This window comes from Spermophilus citellus (assembly GCF_964194105.1).
Source record: "Spermophilus citellus genome assembly, chromosome: 9".
Lineage (NCBI taxonomy): Eukaryota > Metazoa > Chordata > Mammalia > Rodentia > Sciuridae > Spermophilus > Spermophilus citellus.
Window position 1 is genome coordinate 118,499,107 of NC_138191.1, and position 16,598 is coordinate 118,515,704.

The 16,598-nt window shown below is 56.1% G+C and overlaps 3 protein-coding genes across 25 annotated transcripts in view; 1 reads left to right on the top strand and 2 right to left on the bottom strand.

The window, feature by feature from the left end:
- Positions 1–1,640: 1,640 nt before the first annotated feature.
- LOC308657002 (uncharacterized protein) lies at positions 1,641–11,463 on the bottom strand. Of its 6 annotated transcripts, XR_014023826.1 has the most exons (6): positions 9,319–9,402; positions 8,230–9,064; positions 6,733–6,818; positions 3,559–3,636; positions 2,600–3,230; positions 1,641–2,363 (listed from the first exon to the last, which is right to left on the bottom strand). XR_014023826.1 is itself a non-coding variant. In XM_081308445.1 (4 exons), exons 1-4 carry the CDS (start codon positions 11,388–11,390, stop codon positions 2,323–2,325), a joined length of 492 nt encoding a protein of 163 aa, XP_081164571.1. In that variant the 5' UTR covers positions 11,391–11,463; the 3' UTR covers positions 1,641–2,322. The 6 variants fall into 6 exon arrangements, 2 of the variants coding, with proteins under 2 accessions (XP_081164571.1, XP_081164570.1); XR_014023823.1 differs by lacking the exon at positions 6,733–6,818 and having other exon boundaries at positions 2,600–2,724; positions 8,947–9,064; XR_014023824.1 differs by lacking the exon at positions 6,733–6,818 and having other exon boundaries at positions 8,947–9,064.
- Positions 8,949–13,881, top strand: TMEM200B (transmembrane protein 200B). Of its 5 annotated transcripts, none has more exons than XM_081308434.1 (3): positions 8,956–9,088; positions 10,869–10,954; positions 11,470–13,881. In XM_081308434.1, the coding sequence occupies exon 3, from the start codon at positions 11,490–11,492 to the stop codon at positions 12,408–12,410; it is 921 nt and encodes a 306-aa protein (XP_081164560.1). In that variant the 5' UTR covers positions 8,956–9,088; positions 10,869–10,954; positions 11,470–11,489; the 3' UTR covers positions 12,411–13,881. The 5 variants fall into 5 exon arrangements, with proteins under 5 accessions (XP_081164562.1, XP_081164560.1, XP_081164561.1 ...); XM_081308435.1 differs by lacking the exon at positions 8,956–9,088 and adding an exon at positions 9,376–9,514; XM_081308433.1 differs by lacking the exon at positions 8,956–9,088 and adding an exon at positions 10,540–10,674.
- A 1,565-nt stretch (positions 13,882–15,446) lies between these two features.
- EPB41 (erythrocyte membrane protein band 4.1) overlaps positions 15,447–16,598 on the bottom strand; it is a 151,399-nt gene continuing 150,247 nt past the window's right edge. For all 14 annotated transcript variants that reach the window (XM_081308393.1, XM_081308394.1, XM_081308399.1 and 11 more), the window contains one exon: positions 15,447–16,239. The gene's annotated coding sequence lies outside the window, so the exon portion shown is untranslated. The remainder of the gene's footprint in view (positions 16,240–16,598) is intronic.

Sequence of the window (16,598 nt, forward strand, 5' to 3'; positions counted from 1 at the left end):
TGGGGAAAAAAAGAAAAGAAAAAAAAGTGGGTGGGCAAGGCAAACCCCGACTCCTGCCAGAAGCACGCTTCCCGAGCCCGGATCGCAAGCGCACGTGGGCGGGCGGCTTCGGTTCTCCACCGGGCGGCGCTGCCCTCCGCCCTGATTGGAGGACTCGGGCGTACGGCCTACGCGATTGGCTGATTTCAGAATCAGGGTGGGCAAAAGGGAAGGGCTACAATTTAAACGACTACAATTGGATCCAATTAAGGCTGAATACTGTTTTTTGAAATGAACCATCTTCAGACTCTATTTCTCACAATAGGAAGCAGCCAAACAAATGAGCCCACACTCCATCCCCACACACAGAAATCTTCAAAACAGGCCAAACTAAACGGTTGCTGTTTTTACACACTGCAGCTTTAGGCTCAGAAGAGTGCACACTTGGGTGCAGGGAAGAGGGGCGGGGGTGGGTGGGGCTTCCTGGGCAGCTTTCTAGTCCTTGCCTGGTCGAGACCCTACCTGGCATTTGTTTGATGAGTTTAAGGAGCTGGACGTTCAAGTTTATGCAGTTTCCCGGAGGTGTGGAATTCACAGTAAAACAGCCTTCCGAAAAGCAAGTGGAGATTTAATCTGATTCCAAAGAATCAAAATTCCTTTTTTGTATAAAATATTTATCCTTAATTCACACTTCCCAGGCAACGTTAGTGTTTTTTAGAGAGTGATTATAGAACCCTGGGATATTCCTAAAGAAATGCAAATTGGAACCAGCCTGCAGCCTTACCTAACACCTGGTCTCTATTAGGAACCCAGTGCAGCTGGCCTGACTGTGAACTTGAGCTGCTAGACTGCTGGTGCGGCTGGAAGTCACCTCAGGATCCAGAGGGAGATCTGCACGAGCCCTAGTACTCCACTCCTGGCTCTTTATCCTGAGGTGACAACTCAAAGAAAAGTGCTGCAGTACAAAGGCGCTTACGCTGGGGCTCTTCACAACAGCAACTGGTGGAGGCCCCAAAGGGCCGCTTCTCAATCCCCTCTGGGCACCCTTTTGCAGCCACCAGAGTTGATGGATTCCGTCACCATTCCAGAATGTATTCCTGACCTCATGCTTCAGTGACTACAATGTGAACCAAAGAGGAAGAAGAAGAATCCACAACTGTACGTTAGCTACCATTAAAATCAACTGTAATTCTTTCGATGCTCTTTCATTCATCATTTTTCCCCCTCAAGTATCTCTTGGCAAGAAGAGTTAGCCAAGTAGTTCGAAAAACCTCTTGGGCATTATTGGTGATTCCTCCAAACCAGAGATTTGGGCCCGACCCAACAGCGGCCCGGCAGCATGGGCTGCTCCTCCAGGCAGGAGCGTGTTTGCCTAATGATCAGAGGTGCTGATGTCCCTCTGAAGGAAACCTTCAAGGACCCCCAGCCCTCTGAGAACACTCTCTCCTCTTCTGCTTGGCTAGCTTTCCTTGCTGTAATACGATTAGGGACGTGAAGTTCCTGGAAAGTATCTGAAAGAGACCAAGTAAATGATCTAATCCCGCCTGTGCCTCACCAGGTCCAGGAGCAGGGGAGGAAGTTCTGTAAGTGGAGTTGCTCGGTCCTGGAAGTTCCCCCGTAAGGACATTTTACAGATGAGGATAAGAAATTCTAGGAGTGGTGTGACAGTCTCTACCTTCTTGTTGTGTGACCTTGAACAAGTTACTTAAACTTGCTGGGCCCCTGTAAAGTGGGGATAATTATTCATCCCCCAACCCTGTGTGGAGGAGGCTTTGGAATCAGGCAGACTTGGCTGGAAGTCCTGACACTTTCCCATACTCTGTTACTTGGGGTGGGGTCACTTCACCCCTGAGCCTGGAAGCAGGGAATAAGCTCTGTGCCTGCTTCACTTACAGGAGATAAAGTCAATCTCCTGCAGGGCTGACCTGGAGTTCCTGAGGGACAGCTCTGCCTGCTCCTGCCATTCCATGCCAGTCCTCAAAGCCATTCCATGCCAGTCCTCCCCCTGGGCTGCCTTCTCCTCTTCCATCTCCCTCCTCCGGGTGTTTCCCACTGGGGAGAAGGCACCCTGTGAGGAACCCCACAGCAGCCTGCCATGTCCTGGGTCTCCCCCTCTAAAACGACTAGGAAAAAGGCACCCATGCAGATGCCCTTTGCACCTCCCCGCAGGGGTGAAGGAATGAGGGAGCTCCCTGAGCCTCCTGTCCCCTTTCAGCAATGAAACAGTCACCATGAAATTTAAAGTCTGCGTGTTCTGTCTGATAAAGAAGCAAACCTCGGGCTGGGGATGTGGCTCAAGCAGTAGCGCGCTTGCCTGGCATGCGTGCGGCCCGGGTTCGATCCTCAGCACCACATACCAACAAAGATGTTGTGTCCGCCGAGAACTGAAAAATAGATATTGAAAAATTCTCTCTCTTTCTCTCTCTCTCTCTCCTCTCTCTTAAAAAAAAAAAAAAAAAAAAAAAAAAAGAAGCAAACCTCTACCAGCCTTGGCTGATGCCCAAGCTAGACTCCAGGCCAGGCAGCCCCGGGGTGTGGAGGGTAGGGGTAACTAATCCAAGGCCAGAAGGTGGGCTTAGACACAGACAGTCCTAGGTTAGGACCGAGCTCTATGGCTTACCTGCTGGGATTTTGTATCTGGGTCTCAGTTTTCCCATCTGTAGCGCAGGGGGGAGGGTAGCACTGCCCTCGCTGGTGGTTAGGGGAATCGCATGGGATCCTGTTAAACTGCACGTAGCAGGGACTCTGGCCAGAAAAAACAGACTGGAGCCCTGTCCCAGGCCCTGAAGAGCTGGGTCCCATTTGGTTCAGACACAAAGTTTTGCGTCTTCCTCCTCCTCTACTCCCAGCTCCCCAAGGGGAATCCTTCAGTCGTAGGCACCCGGCGGTTTGCAAGGGGGGCTCATACAGGAGGCCAAAGGCCTGTGGCCTGGGTTCCGGGTGGGCGCCGGGGTCACTTCGTGGGGAGCCTGTGGGGACGGCAGCTGGCCCAGCGATAGCGGTGCCGAGGGACAAGGGCGCAGCCCAGATGCTAGGGGGCGCCCCCGCACCTCCATCCCCGGGCCGGCCCAGCCCCTTCCGCCCACGGAAGGGTGCAGAGCCCTATAATCCACAGGAGGCAGAGGGCAGCCCGCTGGAACTGAGGCCTGCCCTGGAGCCTCCCCACCTTGAATCCCTCGCGGAGGGGGTGGGGGAGCCTCTTCTTTTCCTCCCGAGTGACACAGAGCTCATCGCTTCATCGGCAATGTGATCTGTCACCAAATGGAGGTGCCACATCCAAGTGGTATCAATGTGGACTCCTAAGCTGTCTCCCAGGAGCCACCCGCCACCTCGGCCTCCCTTGGAGCCAGTTAAAAGACACGTGACTCAGTCTGACAAACTGGGGAATGAACATTCTAGCTGTGTGCACTGACAGCCCATTCTCAGGAATGGTCTGCGTGCTGGGGAGGGAACTACGCGGCATCTTTAACCATAAAGACAAGGGGGGTGCCACGCCCCAGGGATGGTGGAGAAACCACAATAAAGCAGGGGAGGGGGCTCCCTGTCCACCCCGCACAGCTGTAAATGAAAGAGAAATACCTTTCATGCTGCCTCTTCTGCAGATCACTGTTTTTAAACTCTGTGGTGGCAACATCAACCAGGCCCATCGTTCTGAACCTGAAAAAAGCAATCACATGATTAACTATTATTTAACCAGCGCTGAGCACCGCAGGTGTATTAATCAGGTTTCGGTGGGTTGTGCTGTTGTAACAAATCACTCCCATCTCCTAACAAATCACACCCAGACTTCTAGGTGTTAAGGGCTGTCACTGTGGGTTGATTGTAGTCCTGCGCCTTCCTAAGGCAGGCCTCTCTGCACAGAAGTGCAGAGGAAAGAGAAACTTGTAGATATTCTCAAAAATATGTAATTTTATCTCCTCTCTTTGTATTTTATCTTTCATTTTTTGGTACTGGGGACTGAACCTGGGACACTTTACCATTGAGTCACACCCCCAGCCCTATTTATTTCTTTATTGGTGCCACTTTACCATTGAGTCACACCCCCAGCCCTATTTTTTTTATTGGTGCCACTTAACCACTGCTATATCTTGTGTGTGTGTGTGTGGGGGGGGTGCTGGGGATTGAACCCAGGGCCTTGTGCATGCCAGGAAAGAACTCCACCAACTGAGCTATATCCCCAGCCCCCGTCTTATTTTGAAACAGAGTTTTGCTTAGTTGCTTAGGGCCTTGCTAAATTGCTGAGGCTAGCTTTGAATTCACAATCCTCCTGCCTCAGAGTCCCGAGTAACTGGTAGCACTTGTACGCCCGGATCAAAAATATTTAATTTCTCTGTTGAGGTTTTTCTTCCTGTGACCTGTCATCCATGAGCACCCATAGATGAGGGGGAGGCAAATCTTCACAGTGTCCCTCCAGTCTCAACCCCTCAAGGGACACACATGTTATAGCTGAGACCATGAGTGGCAGGCGTGTGCCTGTGGTCACTTTTCCAGCCAGTAGTCCTACTCCAAGCCCGTGTTAGCTCACTCAGTTCCCAAGGTCCAACCTGCCCTCCCGCCAAGGCTGGTTGAGACCTGTCATCCCTCCCAGGCTCTGAGAGAATCGACATTGCCAGCCCTTATGCCTTTGGACTTCCTAACCCTGTCCCCTCCCTCGGTTCCCCAGTTGATTGAACCAGGGGAAGAAGCCTGATCCAAGATGGGCGGATTGGAATGTTCAAAAATAAGAAACAGGATGCAGAAATGAGCTAGAACATAGGAGCAGGGTCAACAGCAGTAGAACAATATCAGCAGCTAAGTTTTACTGGGTCCTTCCAGGGGAGGCTTTTGATGACCCTCCAAGGTAGGTGACTGGCACGCTGTCTAATGAAGAAACAGATTCTGGGGTGAATCGACTGCCCTGGGGCTATCTGGGCATGACTCCCCATGTCTGCTGCTGCCAACGGTCATAACTTTTGGTGGACATGTCTGTTCCTGCCAACCCCTAAAGCCTCTGGATGAGGCCTGACTGGCCCCTCCCTGGTCCCCAACAGCTAGCTCAGAGAAGATGGCTAAAAGGCTGTAATTATCAGCCTCCATTTCACATTTTATAGGTGAGGGAACCACAGCACCGCTGTGCTCCGCGTTCACTGTGCTCCGCGTTCACTGTGCTCCAGGCTGAGGGGCTGGATCCTCACTGTAGCATTTTTGTGACATTGTTATTACCATTGTCTCTGTTTTGCAGAGCAGGGAACAGGCCTGAAGAGGTGACCTGACTTGCCAAAGTCACAGAGCCGCTTAGAGCCTGGTTCTGACTCTGGCTCTGCCATGGGTCAGCTGCAGGCCTGGAACTCACAGAAGCTGGGCTCCACAAGAGTGGCCCAGGAGGGAGCTCACCTCACGGGCGTTAAGTCAGGGTCTATACAGGGGCTGGTAGTTGGGCACAGCTCTGTAAGATGGTAACATGCCAGCTGCTGTCCCTCTAAGGACTTGCAGGGACCTGGCCTTGCCTTGTTCCCCACGAGGGTCTCATTCCCTTGACTGTCCCAGCTTCACCCAGGCTCTGCTTCCTTCTCTTTTCTGGGCTCAGAGAGTAATGGAGAGGGGGAGCTCGCTCTCCCTATGGCTTTGCCAGCAGTACAGAGACACCTGGGAAGAAGCCCAGAGCTGCCCAGCCCAGAAGTCCCACAGCATGGGAAGCGATGGATTTGGGGTTCATAACCTGAGCGCTGACTGGGACTTGGGATTGTAGGCCCTGATGCCCAGCTCTGCCATGCATAAGCTGGGTCACTCTGGACCAGTCACTGACCCCATCTGGGTGTTGGAGCACTGGGATTGGGATCCTGTATTCTATTTGCCAAACATTCCTCATCACATCCAGACACCAGTCCTGCCTGCAGAGGACACGTTACAGAGGCAGGAGCAGAGGGAAGTGCGTGACACTTCCAAGGCCACTCTGGGAATTACTGAGCAGTCCCGGCAAAGCTGGGACCCAGGCCATGTGCTCCCCTCTGTGCCAGAGAGGCCGAGGTCTCTCTGGGCAAGAGCCATAAGGGGACATTGTGCCTAGGACACACCGGCATCAATGGGGGCTGCAGGAGGAAATCAGAGGCTGTCCAGATGAGGCCAGCACATTGTTCTTAGAAAAGATAAATTTTGAGGCCCTGCTGAATTTCTGTGGCTCAGGGTGAGGTTGTGCATGCAGGAGGTGACAGCTGTTGGGCTTTCTCCTGAGGGTGGATTCTGAAGAGGACGTGGAGCCTTGAGTCACTCTGTCAGGTTCCTTGATCCCACAGAGAAGCTTGGAAGAGGAAATGTTCATCACCCTGGTCTCCAGGGGACATCTCATTCAGGGTCCTCCTGAGAGTCCAGGTCACACAGAGACCAGGGAAGATTTGAGAGTGAACCAGGCCTCCTGGGAACATGGTCCCAGTACTGAGGCTGCTACATGTCCACAGGGTTAAGCCAGGCAGGCCCTGGGAGGCCCCTCCACAGTGGGAGAGACTTAGTTTGGCTGGGTCTGTGGGCAAGTCTGTCTGCCACAGTTTCTTATCCAAAAACTGGGCATAACATTGACCTCCCAGAGTTCTCAACAGAATTAAACAAGGTTATATCTGGGGAAAGGAACCCCTTCCCCGCCCTGCCACCCTGAACAACCCCACGCGCTGGTCTCTGTGTCTGAAACCCCATGGTTATAGGAAGGAGGGGCTGTTGGCTGGTGCCCGTCTGCGCCAGGCACAGAGCATGTGTACTCTTATTCAGCCTTCAAAACAATACCAGGAGGGAAATAGTTCCTTGTCCTTTTACAGATGAAGAAATTGAGCCTCTGCAGAATTCTTTCCTTCTGCTCCTGGGTCAGGGCCCTAGGGGTGGAGAGTAGGAAAGGGCCCCAGGGTAAGAGAGACAGGCCTTGCACACATTCCTCTAACAAGGGGGAGAGGGCCAGCGGTGAGCAGACACCATGCTGGGCATAGGGCTTCAGAGATAAGCAGGACCAACCCCATCATGGCCACTTGGGACACAGACAACAAATGGATTCAATTGAAAACGATGGTTTCAGTTCATCTGTGCTGTGCACAGGGAAGTTTCTGGTACATGAGGACATTTCATGAAGGGTGAAGGAGGGGCTGGCCTGGCCTGGGGGCTAGGAGAAGGCCCATAGCTCTGAAGGAGGAGGAGGTGGCGGCAAGGGAAATAGATGCTCCTGACAGCCAGAAACCTGCCAGGCCTGGAGGCCAGAGCACAGAGGGTCTGGGGACAGACAGAAAGAAGCTCAGCCACCCAGGAGGGAGCAGTGTGAGAGGTCCAAGGGCCAGTTTGTGAGACAAGAAGGAATTTTAAACTGTATCTGGACAACACAGGGAGCCACTGAGGGTTTTAAGTAGGTAATTACAGGGTCAGATTCAGGGTAGAAAGATGCTGGGTGCCTGTCTGCAGAAGGTTAGAAGGGATTAGGAGGTGGCAAGATTATGCCTTCTCCAGGCAGAGGAGGTTGATGGCCTGGACCAGATGGGTGGCCTGGACTAGGAGCATGGCCATGGGGAAGGGATAAGAGGTTGATTCCAGATGAAAAAGGCAGTCTCCCAGACTTGATGGACTGCTGGATGAAGGGGTAGGGGGGAAGCAGCCTGATTCTAATAGGAATAAGTGATACTAATATGTCAGAACACACTCTACTGTCATGTACATGGAAAAACAGCAATAATAATTGAAAACTAAACAAAACAGCAGCAGCCTAAGGTGACCTAGTGTACCAGTGTACTCTGGTGACAGTGGGACTTTGTGAAGGGGAGACAGGGAAGGAGTGGGACAGGGGATGGTCACCACGGGGCCAGAGAGGTGTCTAGCTGCTGAAAGTGAAGCTGGGCTTGTGGCCCAGGTGGAAGATTGCCACCAGGTGGAAGATTCCCACCACCAGGGAGAGAGGAAACCAGCCAAGGTGCGAGCCCCAGGAGCTGGTGGAGGAGTAAGTGGTACAGCCATCACCAAAGGAGAGGTCAGCAAGGGCGGGAGACGGTCCAGGCTCCCCCCGCCCCCAGAACTGGCGTCCTTAGGAAGAGCAGTGAGCCCTGACAGGGCCGCGTGTGCGGAGGCAGGAGTGGGGGCGTGGTGGAGGCAGTGTGTGGGGAGTGGGTCGCTGGGGGTGGTCCAGAGCAAAGGAAAGCGAAGGAGAGTAGGGAGGAGGCAGGAGGCAGGAGGGAGGCCGTGCCTCTTCGAGCAAGCCAGAGAGCTCTTCGCAACTCAGTCCTCAGGAGGCAGGAACCGGACCCTAACCTGGCTCTTAGAGCCGCAGGGCGAAGCCGGGGAAGCGGGATTCGGCCTCACGCACTGTGGCCACCTGGCAGCTGCTTGCTGGTGCTCCCTCGGTCCTCGGGAGGAACCTCCGTCCGGGGTTGGCCTGGGTCCCTCCCGAGGATGCCTGGTTCCCGGGGGCTCGGAAAGGCCTTCGGGGGCGCTGATGCTTTCGGTCGGCTGCACAAAGCCAGAGGCCGGGTTCGAGGCTGGCTGGGCTGAGCGGCTCGGGGACCCGGCCCCTCCCCATCACTTCCTCGAGTTGTGTCCCCGGCTGGGGCGCACAGCCGGGTCTCATTATTGCCCATCCCCCTCGCCTCGGCCCGCGAGCCGGGGGGTCCCGCGGCCAGGAGAGGGGCGGGTAATAATCAATCCCAGGCCGGAAATTCTTCCCGAGGGGCCCGGCCGGGCCGCTGGGCCTGGAAGCCGGCCCGCAGCGCCCCTCCTCGAGCCCGCCCCGCGCATCATGGAAACTGGCCGCCCGCCCGGCCCCCGCCGCTCCGCTCCGCGTTCTTCCTCCGGGCGGGCGGGCCAGGAGCCGGCCCCGGAGCGTCGTCGGCGGGTGGCCGCGGCCCTCAGCACTGCCTCCTCAGCGGGGCGAGCGCAGCTCCCCGCCAGAAGTGGGCGCGTCTGAGGCCCGACCCTCGACACCCCGCTTGATTTTCTCCTTCCCAGCCCGGTTGTCCCCGCTGCGGCCACCGTGGCTGATGTCCATCGAGGACTCGGGTGGCTCAGGCTGCGCCCTGGGTGGTGGGCCCTGCTCCCAACGTCTGATTGTCGCCTCTCGATGCCTTGAAAGGCAGACGACGTGGTGCCCCTGTTTGGCAGACGAAGGAGTGAGGTTCGCACGGCGGAAGGGCAGCGGGTCGGGCTGGGGCCGCCTCCCGGCGAAGAAAGGAGGGCTCTGGGGATAGGAGGGGCGGGCGTGGACTCCCCGGACTGAGGGTCTGGGCAGAGGCTCCGGTGGGGAAGGGGCACCCTCCAGGTCACTGCGTGCTGCATGAGCTGGAGCCAGGGTGGGGCAGTCGGGCGCGGGCCCTCGGAGTCGCCAGGCGCGCACACAGCGCTTACCTGCCGCCCTCAGACCCAAACTGCGCCTTCCTGCAGCGCCGCGGGGATCAGAGGGTTCGGGGGGCTCCGGGGCCGGCGGGGCGGGGCCGAGCGGCGCGGGGCGGGGCCGGGGCGGAGCTCCGTGGAGCTCTAAGAGGCGCCGGGAACCGCGGCGCGCGGACTCGGACCCGGACCTACTCTGGCGCAGCCGCTCCAGGTGAGCAGGACAGGAGCCACGGGCTCGCCACCCACTTTCCCTAACTTTCTTAGGCTCCTCCCTCGGGAGAGGTACAGGGGCGGGATCCAGGTCCTTCCTTTCCCCCAGGCCGCAGTAGCTACGCGGGCGGTGGCGGGACCCCGGAGTATGGGGGTGTGAACAACTTCCCGCGCCTTGGGATCATCCGGCTGTGACTCTAGTTTCCGCCTCCATGGGGTTCTCAGCGTCGTCCCAAGCCCACCAGTCTTGGGGTCTCTGAACGTGTCCATGGGTCTCTGATTTGCATGCTTTCGCCTCCTGGCAGGGACTGGCCGGGGCTCGGGAGTGACCTTTCAGGAGTTGGGGTTGGGGCGCCAGCTCTAGCTTGAGAAGAGGTGGCACTGCTGTCTTGGACTGGGAAAAGGGTTCCATACCCAGGGATAAAGGGGTAATGGGCTTCGCCTGCTCCCTGGACGCGCCTGTGGCTATGCCCAGAGGTGTGCCATGCCCAGGGGTAGGGTCAGGAGCCCGGCGTCGGCCGAGATGGAGCCCCCGCCTCGTGTGGCGGTGTGACCCCCGTCAGGCCGCAGTTTCCATCTATGAAAACCAGTCTTTGGACGCGGTAGACGTTACGACTCTATCTAGGCCTCGGACCTGGGGCAGTGCTGTCCGAGGCAGGAATGGTGTCCTGTTTTGGGCTTCGGGGTGCGGCTGGGGCGTGGGCAGGGTGGCAAATCCTCCTCCCTGAGGCTTGGCTATGCCTTCAGGGCTGCAGCTGCTTAGAAATCAGAGTGGGGGAGTAAGGACGCACTCCAGGACAGCGAGTCCTAACTCTCCTCTTTTGGAGCCTGGATGGGGGCTGCGTGCCGTTCCGCGCCCTCCCTTCGGTGGGGCCCACATCACCTATAGCCCTGCTGCTCCAGTCCCCGCCGGGATCTGGTCCTCAGGTCGCAGGCCCAGCTGGGAGGGGTTTAAGCGGTGCAGCCCGAACCCTGGGGCTCTGGGCGTTGCTGCTCTGGCTGGGACGCGGTCCACTGAGGCCTCGGGCGGAGGAGGCTGAAAAGGAGGCCAGGCGGCGGGAAAGGGGGATGATTCATCCGAAGCAGCCCGAATCGGAAACGCCGCAACCTAGGAATAGCCTTGCCTGGGCCGACGGGAGAGCCGAGAGCAGAGTCTGTCCGGTGAGGCCCTGCGCCCAGCACTGGCAGCCCCCTGCCTCCGGCCAAGGTCCCAGCCTGGCTGCTGGGGGAGGGGGAGGCCTCTTCTAGAGGAGTTGAAAGAGATCCTGGGCAAAGTCCGCCGCCGCCTCCTCTGACTGGCTGGTCTTGATCAGAGCGGTCTTCCCGGAGTCTATCTCAAGTCTCTCCTGCTACAGCTCCGGTGCTGACTGAGGAAGTCTGGAAGGAGGGGGCGGGCAAGGAGAAGCTGGAGTCGGTGACACCCCCTCCTTCCCACGCTGCGGTATGTAAAGCGCAGGGGGGAGGGTGGTGGAGCGCGCGAGCGACCCCTGCGGACCCAGCGGTCTGAGCGCCCCCTCCCTCCGTTACTACGGCGCAGCCACGTGCGGGGGTGGGGTCGACCCCGGCGGTACTTACCCCCGAGACGCGGCTGCTGGGGGCCTCATGCCTTCCGAGCCCCGGGACCCGCGGGCAGGCAGAGAGGGCGCAGGCGGCCGGAGCCCCGCGACCCGGCCTGCGCCAGGTTGCAGCCCGCAGCCCCCGCCCTCCTCTCCGCCCGCGGGCCGGGCCAACTCGGGCTTCTGCCGCGCGTTCCTGGCTCCGAGCTCCGCTGCGGAAAACCCGAGCGGGGGCGGCTCCCTGCCTCGCAGCCCGGGAAAATCCGGGGGTGGCCGCCAGGGATCTCCAAGCGGCCAGGGCGAGGCGGCCCGAGCTCCCATCCCGGATTTGGACCCCGAGCCCGGAGCCCCGAACCTAGGCCCGTCGGTTCAGTCCCCGCCTCTTGTCTTCTCTCCGCAGAGCGCCCGGACGACAGCGAGATGACAGCCGGGAGCCCGGGAGACTGCGGGGAGATGCGGAGGAGCCCCGAGGGCCGCGTCTCGCGCCTGGGCCGCCGCCTGGGCCGCCGCCGGCGCCCGCGCTCTCCGCCCGAGCCTCTGCGGGTGCGGGCGCGGCTGCGGCTGCGCTCGCCGTCGGGGGCGTTCGCGGCCCTGGGGGCGCTCGTGGTGCTAGTGGGCATGGGCATCGCCGTGGCCGGCTACTGGCCGCACCGTGCCGGGGCCCCGGGGCCCCGGGCCGCCAATGCCAGCTCACCCCCTGTTAGTGAGCTGCGACGCGAGGGTCGCGGCGCGGGCCGGGGTCATGGCCCGCACGAGCGGCTAAGGCTGCTTGGGCCAGTGATCATGGGCGTCGGCTTGTTTGTATTCATCTGTGCCAACACGCTTCTCTATGAGAACCGAGACTTGGAGACGCGACGACTCCGCCAGGGGGTGCTACGGGACCAGGCCCTCCGGCCCCCCGACGGCCCCAGCTGGGACTGCGCTCTCCTTCCCAGCCCTGGCCCAAGGACTCCCCTAGCCATAGGCTGTGCGGAGCCAGAAAGTTGGGACCTGTCCCCGCGTCGGGGTACTTCACCCGTCCCGTCAGTGCGGAGTCTGCGTTCAGAGCCTGCTAATCCTCGCCTCGGGTTACCTGCCCTCTTCAACAGTTACCCGCTGAAGAGTCCAGGGCTGGCCCCTCCCTGGGCTCCACGAACCCAGACTGGCCACGTGATCATCACAGTGCAGCCCTCTGGCTCCTGCATTGAACATTCCAAGTCTCTGGATCTGGGCCTTGGGGAGCTCCTCCTTGGGACCCCAGCTGCTCGTGACTGTGCTCACAGAAGCTGGCCACGGCTGGACCGTCTCAGTCTGGGGGGGTATGCCAAATTGGGAGGAGAGAATTTGGGGGCCCGGGTCTGAGGAGTAGGGGGGACAACCCGCTATGAGGCTGCAGCATGGACCATGATAACAGGACCAGAGACCATAGCTGCTTCAGGCACATCTCAGGTTGGGATGGACCTCCGACCACAGCAGCTGTTAAGGCATCCTACCTGTGTGTGGTAGCTGCACTAAGGCTTGGTGAGCCAGCAGGAGTGGTTTAAAGTGGAGTGTGGAGACCAGCATGCCTCGGCCTCAGGAATTTCTTCAGCCTCCATATGTGGCCTTAGCCCTGGACAGGTACCTGAGGGGACTGGAGGTCCAGGCCAAAGGTGATGGGGAGATGCACTCGGTGTCTTAACAAACCCAAAGTGGTGGGCAAGGACCTCTAAGACTTGGAAGGTAGGTTGGGATGTTGCAGGCTGGTACAGACAGGCCTTCTCCAGGGGGTGGCCGCCAGGGATCTCCAAGGGCTAGAGCTTGGGCTTCTGGGAAGATGGGCAATGGGAGGGTGCTGAGACCCTCCACTGCCATCTGGGATGGGGACTGAACCTTTAGCTCCCATCACCTCAAACCCTTTCTTTCTTCAGCCATGCAGGGTATATCCCACTAGGGCTAACTACTGCCAATGTCTTCATACTGAGGTCTGACCACTCCCCAGAGAGGTCTGAGAAGCCCTCCTCTTTTTATTTCTTATTTTTATTGTGGCCTGTGCAGCAGTCTCCCTTCAGCTGGCAAAAAGCATTTGCCAGTTCTCAGAAACCCCTTTGTACAACACTGAAGCTGCATTTGGGCCAATGTGGGGAGCTTACTTTAGAAAATGTTTTCAGGTTAGGTCTCCCCCATCCAGCTTTAATTTTCCCCAAGTTACTGATAGAAGAGAAATACAAAAGTCGATCAATCCTTAGAGTCAGTGGGCTTTTTTTTTTTTTTTTGAAGTTTATTGAAAAATGCAATACAAGAAGCAAGACCAAATACATATCTAAACACTACAACCACTTCTTTTACTACAAAAGGCCAAAACAGCAGACCTAATTATTGCCTATTTAATCTAGGGATTTTGCCAATTTGATTCTGCTGCCATGGTTCCTATTTTGTCAAGAAATGTAAACAACTACTTGATATGATTCATAATTTTTTAAAAAAAATTTACAAAGCTCCTTCATTTTTGTCACCAAAATAATACATTTGAGAGAGATTTGTAAAAACAACCAGCCTGGGGCTGAGCTCCTGGGCAGAAGTTTCCCATGAACATCAAGGGGTGTTGGTCAAGCCATAGCTCTGGCTCCATTTCCCAAGGTAGATGGTGGTCTCCTCACCCCTGGCTGCTCAAGGTTCCCCCAGAATATAGTGATGGCCCTAGTGGGGGCGGGGAATGATGTCCCCTGCAGTTAGGCTTCCTGTGCCCTTGGTTGTGAGTGCAGACCTTGCTTTGTGGGTAGGTGGCAGAGCTCTCCTGTGGTTTGAAGGAAATCTTTAGTTCTGAAGTAAAAATAAAATGGCAGTGAGAGTTGTTACTGTGGTGTGTCTGAGTCACTTTAGGAATCGCTGTCTGGGACCCTGGAAGTGTGACTCTCCTCCCCACGCTTTACCATTTCTACCTGGACAGTCTATTTTTTTCTTCTCACACACATACACACAATTGCAGAATGAAAGAAAAAAAATCCAAACAATTGCCAAACTCCAAGATCTGTTGCCAGAATGGGAGGAAGGGGAAGCGGCCTGGGAGGAAGTTAGTGTAATTCTGGTTCAACTGACAGAGGAGGAGGGAACTGGCGGCAGAGCTGAGGAAAGCTTAGGCCCCCAGATTCGAGGTCCTGTGCTATGAAGGCTGCCACACTGATCTGGAGAGCACAGAACATCGGGGATGCTGAAGAGACATGCATGCGCCCCTCCCTTCGCCCATCCTCTTCCTCCCACAGGTCTCCAGTTTTTGTTTGTTTTGGAGATAGGGTCTTGCTCTGTTGCTAAGGCTGGATACAAACTTACAAAACTCCTGCCTCAGCCTCCCAAGCAGCCGGGATCCTGGGTGCGTACCACTGCGCCCAGCTCTAGGTTTCCGCATGGTGAGCACTGGTAGCTCCTTCGGCAGGACACCTGACCACTTGAAAGTAAGGTCATTATCCGTCTGTTTGATGGGACAGGGATTCAAACCTGACAACACAGTCCTGGCTTGGGCCCCCAGAAAGCCTCATCACGCCAGACCCTGTGCCACAGCCTTTACATCTGCTCCTGAGACAGAACCCCTGTGCCCCCCAGCCTGTCATAACTCCCCCGACTCTCCCCTCCTTCCTGAGCTGCCTGTTGGCAATAGTGGTCTCATGTGAGAACTAAAAGAAAGAAACGCACACACTCGCAATCAGTTCAAATCAGCTGAGTTTGTCTAAGTAACACTCGGCTAGTAGAGACTTTGGACACGTGCTGCTTTCAGACTGTGCTCATGCTCAGTGTCCTTGAGCCCCAGTGATCGCTGTCAGTGACTCACTGACTAATCTCATGAAGTTCGCTTCTAGCCTAGAATTAGGATTCTAAGAAGCTTCCAGGCAGATCTGTTGTGGGAAGCAAGCTGGAGGATTAGAGAAGCCCTATTGAATAAAAATGCCCCAAATCCTTACCAGGAATTGGGGACATCAGTCCTCACTTTCAAAACCAAGGCAAATAAAAAACCTAAATCCAAAACCCACCACAAAATCAAGCCCACAAAACCTGACAGACCTCAGGTGGCGAGGGGGGATGAGCAGCCCTAGGGCTTATTCCAGTCATGTGGTGTCCTGTGGGAGGATGGTTCCTAGAAGCCGATAATCTCCTTGCTCCAGAAGGATGTCCTCAGGCAGGTGCCTCTCAGGAGGAAGGTCAGAGAACACAGCCTCCTGTCTGAGCTACATACCTTGTGACAATAAAAGAAAGGCCCAGACCTGGTTACCTGAAACAATCCTTAGAAGACTGAGGTAAGCGCCACTCCTCAGCATGAAGTGCGCACTCCCAGAACTCGAACACCTTATTCTAAAAACCTCATTAGCTTTCCTTCCCCAAACCGCCACTGAAAACATTCCATTAGAGCTTTTGGCCAAAGGTCTCCTGAGACGGGAGCCTAGGACAGTGCTTGGCAGAGCCACCGCTGCTGCTGAGGTACAAGGGCAACTGGGGAGGTGAAGGCCACGGGTATGTTCAAACATTCACAGTATCAGATCTACCTGAAGCAACTTCTTATGTCTCTGACCAAAAGAAGCTCCAAAACAGAGCGCGCGGGAGGGAGGGAGGAGGGAGGGAGAACAGCACTACATTCTCAGCGGAGGTCTCTGCCTCACCAAAAACACTCTAACAGAGGGACAGGACATTTTTCTGGGGTCTGTGGATCAGGGCAGTCATGCTGCCTGACATTCTGGTAAAGCGGCATCTTAGCTCTGAGAAAGAGCTGGTTCATGAAGTTTCGCTGTCATCCAGAGGGCGTAAAACTAGGGCAGGAGCGGGGAGTCCCACTGAGCTGACTTTGGCCTCCAACACAGCTGACAGGGTCTCTGGAGGATTTCCTGAAGAATTCTGTGGACCCTGTTAGTATCTGGGCTGGAAATAAATGGGGAGAGGCTAGGTTGGAGGGGTTACAAACCACCCCGTAAAAAACTCTTTAGAAATAGTCCACAGAGTGAAAAGCTGAGCAATTTCTGGTATCACAATATAGAAAAAGGTCTTCAAAAGGATCAGTGATAGCTAGAAGAATCTCTTGGTATAAACTCCAAATAGAAAATTAAAACTTCCTGGTGGTTTAAAGTAATCTTGAAAGTCTGAAGTCTGACTATTGCAGGTTGGCTCTGTATCATCGCTGGTTTTTCTTGGATGGGAGAAGGGCAGGGAGTTGGGGGCAGGACAGTTCCTAGAGGAAGGAAAGAAGCACATTGTTAAATTCTGTGAAGGAGACAGCTTCCCAGTCCCACTGCCAAGTTCTTGTGGCCCTAAGTGACAATCAGAACCTGAGCACTGGACATATCCTACCTTGTGATTGATAGTTTTCTCAAATCCTTTGTAAACTATGTTATTTGGCTCCCCAAAGTAGCTTCCTGCTTCTAGTTTTTGGCCCCAGAGTGTCACTGCCTTCTCCCACCTGTCCCAAATCCATACACTTACAGATACCCTGATCTGGCTCTTTGTGACAGGTCTCTGATCCTTCCAGGCTTGGGCTTGGAAATTCCAGAGATGCCGGTGCCACAGAGAGCAGAGCAAAAGGGGGTGAGT

What these genes read in the sequence shown, in the direction of transcription:
- TMEM200B (XM_081308436.1), top strand. Translation starts at nt 11,490, where the DNA reads ATGACAGCCGGGAGCCCGGGAGACTGCGGGGAGATGCGGAGGAGCCCC.
- LOC308657002 (XM_081308444.1), bottom strand. Translation starts at nt 11,390, where the DNA reads ATGGGAGCTCGGGCCGCCTCGCCCTGGCCGCTTGGAGATCCCTGGCGG. An exon ending in CCAGCAGCCGCGTCTCGGGG is followed by an intron (nt 3,637 to 11,088) that starts GTAAGTACCGCC and finishes TGCTTTTTTCAG; the next exon opens with GTTCAGAACGATGGGCCTGG. An exon ending in CAGAAGAGGCAGCATGAAAG is followed by an intron (nt 2,725 to 3,558) that starts GTATTTCTCTTT and finishes TTTTCTGGCCAG; the next exon opens with AGTCCCTGCTACGTGCAGTT.